The sequence below is a fragment of the Maylandia zebra genome, linkage group LG9 (genome assembly GCF_041146795.1).
Source record: "Maylandia zebra isolate NMK-2024a linkage group LG9, Mzebra_GT3a, whole genome shotgun sequence".
NCBI classification, from domain to species: Eukaryota; Metazoa; Chordata; class Actinopteri; order Cichliformes; family Cichlidae; genus Maylandia; species Maylandia zebra.
The window spans coordinates 37222600-37229828 of NC_135175.1; the positions used below are offsets into that span (position 1 = coordinate 37222600).

The 7229-nt window shown below is 51.3% G+C and overlaps 1 protein-coding gene across 1 annotated transcript; it reads right to left on the bottom strand.

The window, feature by feature from the left end:
* Window positions 1–387: 387 nt before the first annotated feature.
* LOC101477921 (apoptosis regulator Bcl-2) lies at window positions 388–6986 on the bottom strand. The gene is made up of 3 exons (XM_004570746.3): window positions 6214–6986; window positions 5793–6139; window positions 388–1358 (listed from the first exon to the last, which is right to left on the bottom strand). The coding sequence occupies exons 1-3, from the start codon at window positions 6329–6331 to the stop codon at window positions 1227–1229; spliced, it is 597 nt and encodes a 198-aa protein (XP_004570803.1). The 5' UTR covers window positions 6332–6986; the 3' UTR covers window positions 388–1226.
* Between the last annotated feature and the right edge of the window lie 243 nt (window positions 6987–7229).

A 7229-nucleotide genomic window follows, 5' to 3' on the forward strand; every position in this document is an offset into this window, starting at 1 on the left:
GTATGGTTGACCTACAATAACACATACAGAGAAAAACCCAACAATCATATGACCCCCTATGAGCAGCACTTTGGCGACAGTGGGAAGGAAAAACTCTGTTTAACAGGAAGAAACCTCCGGCAGAACCAGGCTCAGGGAGGGGCGGGGCTATCTGCTGTGATTGGTTGGGGTGAGAGAAGGAAGACAGGATAAAAGACACCCAGTGCATCATGGGAATCCCCCAGCAGCCTACACCTATTACAGAGAGGCGTATTAACACACAGTGAGTGAGCTCTGTTATATTTTTTTTAACAGTTTTAACACTGGGTTTTGGTTTTCACTTCTGTTTACTTCATGGTAATAAAAACTCTCAGACTACATTTAATACAACAATGATTTAATAAGCAGTCTGTTTAAGTAGAACCTTTACTTTGAAAGGCAGAGCAAACAGGAAATGAACATGGGTCTCTGTTTCACACAGTCTGAGGCACAGCACATCCTTATAGACGGTTTCAGCATTTCTGCTACATTTAAATCTTTTTACATGGTTCCTTAGTTTCTTCAAAGGTTTGGCTCCTCCTCCTCGTCACCATCATCATCATCCTCACTGGTGCTAACATAAGCACCAAACTGCGTCACAAACCAGACTTCAATAATCAGATATTCATCAGCTTCATGTACCACATAAACATTTCTTCGATGTTGGTCGAGCTGGATCTCAGTCACCTGATCTGAAGCTGATCCAATCAGGCGCTGCCGTTGGCTCACAGTCCTGCTGGAGCTTCTTCTGGTGCTTTGCAGCTGTTAGTGCCTCTGACAGCTGCTGGCTTCCTGTCCGTTCACTGGGCTGTTCCTGTGAATCCTCCTTAAATGCTTTGCTTCATCATTTCAGGCCAGCTTAGTCTGATGCAGGTCCAGGATGTCTTTTGCTCAGATTAACATAAAGGCTGGAAGGAAACTTCCAGAGTAAAAAAGTGAGAGAATGCCTTATTTACAGTCAGCTGGAGGTCGGTCTTCCTGGAGTCCTTTGGCTGAATGTTATTGTGACCATGAGAAACTCAAAGTTTAAACAGCCAACAAAGCCTTAAAAGTAACACTCAGAGAATTTTGGTGGTGAAATTTACGTCCCCATAAAAATCCACCCACACAAAGTCAGTGTCCTTCAGAGTCTCAGTGTGGAGCACAGCAGCAGCTGGTGGACACCACAGGAACTGCAGCTCCATGGCTGGACCAGATAACACCTCCCATCAGTTTTGTTTCTGGCTGAATAGAAATCCCAGTATGACCCCAACTGCTCCCAGTACGACCAGTCCACACACTGTCCTCAGGGACCAGAAGCTGTCAGTGGGTCTGGACTCATACAGCTCCACAAAAGCATCCTGGGAAAAAAGACAAACAGGAAACACTTCATTTGTCGTATTTGTTTTTTGACAGATCAGAACAGTGTGTACTTTCATTCAGCTTCATTTACACAGCCTCAGTAACACATACAGACAGAAACCAGCAGCTGATCACTCAGTGACAATCAGCCCAACGTTTGATGGTGTGATCAGTCTGCCATGACTCGTGTAGGCAAACTGGTCACTGTGGACATCAACGCTCTCCAACATCAGCGTCACATGACTCAGACCTGTGGTCTAGACACACACGCAAACACACACGCAAAGACACACACACGCAAAGACACACACACGCAAACACACACACAAACACACACACACGCAAAGACACACACACGCAAAGACACAAAGCCGGTGCTGCTGCTTCATATTGTGTGAAAGCAGTCGAGTGTTAACGAGGGAGTGTTGGGTTATTCCCCTGCATGCTGTGTGTGTGTGTGTGTGTGTGTGTGTGTGTGTGTGTGTGTGTGTGTGTGTGTGTGTGTGATATGAAGATTAGGGGAGAACCCTCCTGTGAGCACTTCCTGTAGCTGCACTCGGGCCTCCAGCTGAGCTGCTGACAAACACCAGCGGCCTTCAGCCTGACAGGAAGCTGACCGCCGCCTTTAAAGAAGCTTCACACCACAGAAGAAGAGCACATGCACAGGCTGGATGATTGACAGCTCACCTTTACCCTGACATCCTGTCCAATGGGCTGAAGCAGCTCCAGACTCAGTGGACTCAGTGAGAGTCCAGGTTAAAAGCTTTCCGTGTCAGACGTTTATACTGAAATGTAATTTAAAGATCGACTGTAACTGTACACAGGTGTTTGGAGGCAGCAGAGGAGACCTCAGACATCTGCCTCCCACCTCCAACTTCCCAAACCAGGTGTGCCCCAGTCCTCCTCCTCTCCTCTGCATACCTGAAACACCTGAAGGCGTCCACGAGGCGTCCTGCTCAGGTGCCAGCTTGAGTCTGGAGCTCCACCTTCTTGGTCGCTCTGTTAGTACAGTAACCTCACAGCAGCCATGTTATCAGTCACATGATGTTAAATAAAAATGCTCCAGCAGCACAGACACGGTGCAGAGGTCCAGCTCAGGTGAAGCTAGCAGACAGCTAGCACCGTCCACCTGTCAGTCACAGAGGCCACGCCCCTAATCACTCAAAGCCTTAATAGAGTTTAAAGAGGTGACATTCTGTGTACGAGGCTGTAACCACATTTATTTGAACACGGAGTCTGAGGGACTGACTCACTGCTGCCTCTGCTGGACGTCGGAGGAGTTGCAGGCTTTGCAGAGTTCGCTTATTTCTTCAGGCCTGCAGGCCGATGAGGGCCAACACCAGTCCTCAGCATGGAGTCAGCGGGACTCTGGCAAAGAAGTGAGCAGTCCGGCTTCGGCCTGATTCCCACCCCGCTGGCATGATGAGTCACATGTGGGGGCGGGGTTTACCTGCACAGACACCTGGGAGTTATTTGACCCTGAAGTCTGAGCTCGATAAGGCCTTCAGAGATCAGATGTTAGCGAGATGACTCAACTGCTTCAGTCAGTACTGTCCTCAGAGAACGGCTCACACAGCTGCAGGAAGGCCAGGCGTGATGGGCTGACCCCGTGTTTCACATTTGGGTGCTCTCAGGGCTCGAAAAAGCCACCATCCTCCAGCAAGACAACATCAGAGAGAGAAACCACCGCGCTGCGCTGAGCGCCACGATGGAAAGTTTGACTGCAGAATTCTGAGAAAGCAGCACAGCTCACCACTGCCTGTGTTCTTAGAGATCTCTGCACACACACACACACACACACAGATGTGTGTGTGCGTGTGTGTGTGTGTGTGTGTGTGTGTGTGTGTGTGTGTGTGTGTGTGTGTGTGTGTGTGTGCTCCTTGCTGTGAGCAGGTTCTGAAGAAACGGTGTGTCAGCTGGCCTGAAGCCTGAGGCGGAAACTCAACCACACTGATTACCTGGAAAGATATTTCTGGGTAATACCACACACACACACACACACACACACACACACACACACACACACACACACACACACACACACACACACAGCCTCTCGTGTTATCAGGCAGTAGATATAACTGAAGGAAACCACAGCGACAGGAGAGAATATAATTAGAAAGTGAACTGTTTGGGCCTCAGGCTCTCTGCACCAGACTCCATTTTATTTTCGAGCGATTTTCAGGAGCTTTATGACCACACACTCACGCCACATACTGAAAACCTGCTGCATGGAAACCACACAAACCCATGGAACAGGCCTGCTGGTGGTGTGCAGTTTACTGATGAAGGACCACGAAGTGAAGATGATGATGGAGCCATTAATTAGTAGGGTGTTAGCAGATTGTTGGCTGGGAACTAGTGGGCCTTTAGTGGGTCATAGCGGGGTGTTAGCAGGGCGTTGGCAGGGCGTTGGCAGGGCATTAGCGGGCGCTAGCAAGTAATTAGTAGGGTGTTAGCAGGTTGTTGGCGGATCATTAGCACGGCGTTAACAGTGCATTAGTGGGTCATTAGTGGGCGTTAGCGAGTAATTAGTAGGGTGTTAGCAGGTTGTTGGCAGGGAGCTAGTGGGCCTTTAGTGGGTGATTAGTGGGGTGTTAGCAGGGCGTTAGCAGGGCATTAGCGGGCGCTAGCGAGTAATTAGTAGGGTGTTAGCAGGTTGTTGGCAGGGAGCTAGTGGGCCTTTAGTGGGTGATTAGCAGGGTGTTAGCAGGGCGTTAGCAGGGCACTAGCGGGCGCTAGCGAGTAATTAGTAGGGTGTTAGCAGGTTGTTGGCGGATCATTAGCACGCGTTAACAGTGCATTAGTGGGTCATTAGTGGGCGTTAGCGAGTAATTAGCGGGGTGTTACGACGGTATTAGCAGATCATTAGCAGGGCCTTAGCGGATCGTTAGAGGTCATTAGCAGGGTTAGCAGGACGTTAGCGGGCCTCAGATGCTCCGTCACAAAATCACTGCCTGTCTCAAACCCAGGCTGTGCTCACAGACACGCCCCGTCCTGATGAGGTCACAGGGCCTTTCTTCTAGTCCTTATCAGGACCAACTCCGGGGCTCCCTCTGTAGGAGCACCACTTCTTGCTTCTCCAGGTTGACGAGGCACTCCCAGCACATTCTGGGTCTCCCTGGGGCTTCCTCCTCTCACACCTCACTGAGGAGGCGTGCTGCTCAGAGGCTCGTTTGCTGGGTTTCAGTTCTCCTGACCGATGTTTGGATGAATGAATGATTCAGGAGCTCTGAGTGATGCAGCGACCTCCTGGAGGTTTGGAGCAGAGCTGAGAGCGCAGCTCCCTCTGCAGGAGGGAGACGCTCGCTGCTCATTTCAACTTTCTCAGGTCACATGAGGATTATGTGTGTGTGTGTCTCAGTTTCAGTTTAACGGTTTTATCATCACACACACACACACACACAGAGTCATGTTTTTATATCCTTGTGGGGACATCTTATTGACATAATGCTTTCCCCAGCTGCTTGCCGTATCCACCTAAAATGAACTCTAACCCTGAGCCTAGACCTGAGCCTGAGCTTAACTGTAGCTCTGACACTAAAACCACATTTTGAGTCTCAAAAATGTCTTCAAACTCGTGAGGATGTTGTTGGTCCCCACAGGTATAGTGCATGCCAATTTACTGTCCCCACCAAGATGTCTAAACATGTACACTCACACACACACAGAGGCCACAGAGTTTTAGGGATTTTCTACACTTTGCATATAATTTGCAATCAAACCAAAATACTCTGTGTGTGTGTGTGTGTGTGTGTGTGTGTGTGTGTGTGTGTGTGTGTGTGTGTGTGTGTGTGTGTGTGTGTGTGTGTGTGTGTGTGTCTGTTTGAAGGGTGAGGTCGGGACCAGGTTTAGGGTCCTCACAAACACCCCCATGTTCAGTGCTCATACACTCTCTGTGGCTCTGATATTGTCTGATTGATCTGATTCGTCGGACCTCCTGGTACGTTTGCAGCGATCTCCTCAGCTCTCTCACTCCTGCAGGTTCACCTCCTTCAAGGACGCCTCAAACATATCTGCGACTCCCTGAAGCACCAGAGCGTGCTCAGTCGATCCTGAACTCTGTCCTGGACTTCCTTCAACCACAGCCAGACCACAGTTAGCTTACATGAACTTCTTCAAGTACACTTGAACCTCATTAAACATTAAAAACTCTCAAGCACCTTTTCAGAACCCCCGAAAAAGCAGAGGAAGAACCAAAACCACCTCATCAATTGATGAGAAACAAGGAGTCCTGGAATTCCAGGAAAATTCAGGGGCTCTCAGCTGGAAGACAAGAGAGGAGTAGATGAGGAAACAGGAATGGAAGGATGCATGAGGAAGGACACAGCCAAGCAGGAAAGTCAACCACAAGGAAACAGAGAAAGGTTACAGCAAAGGAAACAAGGAAACATCAGTGGAGATAAGGACTCGGAGGGAAATCGTGCTCCTACCCATCCTCCGTTGTCATGGATCCATCTCCGGAGCGACGGCGAGTCCAGACTCTCCTCCATCCAGCTGGCGATATCGTCCATCTGACCTTCGTCGCCCGACTTGGCGGCCGCGGCGCTCAGAGCTCCGCCCAGCTCCATCATGGCGACGATGCGTCCCCAGTTCACGCCATCCCTGAACAGCTCCTCTCTGATAGCCGTCAGGTGGCGCCGGCGTGCAGCGCCACCGCCGTTCCCACGCAGTTGCAGCACCGTCACCTGCGCAGACAGCTCGTTGCCGTAAAGTCGCTCCAACTCATCGCCGGCGCTCCGCAGCACGGTCTGCAGGCAGGGTGGGGCCACAGGAGGGTCTAGGAGGAGATGATGATGCCATTACTCTGCGACATGTTTGAGGAAGCGGGTAACTAAGTGGACGTCTCCTCACCTGGACGCGGGGCTCTCTCGTCATTGGCCCGGCGCTGAGGCCAAGCCACGCCCCTGCCGAGCAGCTTGTAGCGCAGGAAGTCCTCCACCAGGTCCCGGCTGCTGTAGGCGGCGGCCATCGCCCCCCGCTGGCTCACCACCAGCACGTCATCCTCCTCAGCCAATGAGAACGCCTTTTGCAGTTGACAGTCACGTGCTGCAACTCCTCACACAAGTATCGATCGCTGATCAGCTGTGCTGTGACGTCAGCGCTTCAGACTCCGCCCACAGCGAGGACGGTCCGAGGATCGGGTTCAGACCGGTTCAGGCTCCGCGCGGTGCTCTGTTACCGGCGGGCGGAGGTGCGCGCGCAGCCGCGGGGCGCGCCGCGAGGACGCGCTCTGAACACATTCAAGGTGATGGCGGCGCGACGGCGCGCGCTGCTTCTGATCAATAACCGATAATCAGTCCGCTCCCTTCACGATGCACGTGCTGCTCACACTTACGCGCAAACAGCGGGCACGCCCCTCCGGGATTCCCCCGCAGCTCTGCGAGGAGGAGGAGCTCTGCTCCGCGAGCGCGCACTTCCTCATCCTACGTCACTCGCATCTGCAGCTCCTCGCGCGTGGGTGCGGGCGTGCACGTGTAAAAATGTCGTGGTTTGTAAGTGAAACGTGATGTAAGAGCAACAAAAGCCGACTTTTCCAACACGTGACGTGTTTGTGACGATGATGAGAAACGTCAGTCTGAGCAGTGGCGGTCCTAGCCTGTTTGGCGCCCTGGGCGAACACTCCCTCCGGCGCCCCCTCCCCCCCTCCACCCACACACACACACACACACACACACACACATTATGGATTATACATTAACATAAAACTTGTTGGACCCATACTGAATTTCACCAGAGAAGCACACACATACATGAAGAGAGAGAGAGTATGCATACTATGCAAACGGCTACCAAACAGCCATCATAATTCGCCGTACAATGAGAACAGGACAAATAAAGAATTGACAATGACTAATTAATATTGTGCT

Coding starts and splice junctions, on each gene's coding strand:
- LOC101477921 (XM_004570746.3), bottom strand. CDS start 6,331: ATGGCCGCCGCCTACAGCAGCCGGGACCTGGTGGAGGACTTCCTGCGC. Junction 6,140..6,213: donor CGAGAGAGCCCCGCGTCCAG/GTGAGGAGACGT, acceptor ATCTCCTCCTAG/ACCCTCCTGTGGCCCCACCC. Junction 1,359..5,792: donor TCCATGACAACGGAGGATGG/GTAGGAGCACGA, acceptor CTTTTTTCCCAG/GATGCTTTTGTGGAGCTGTA.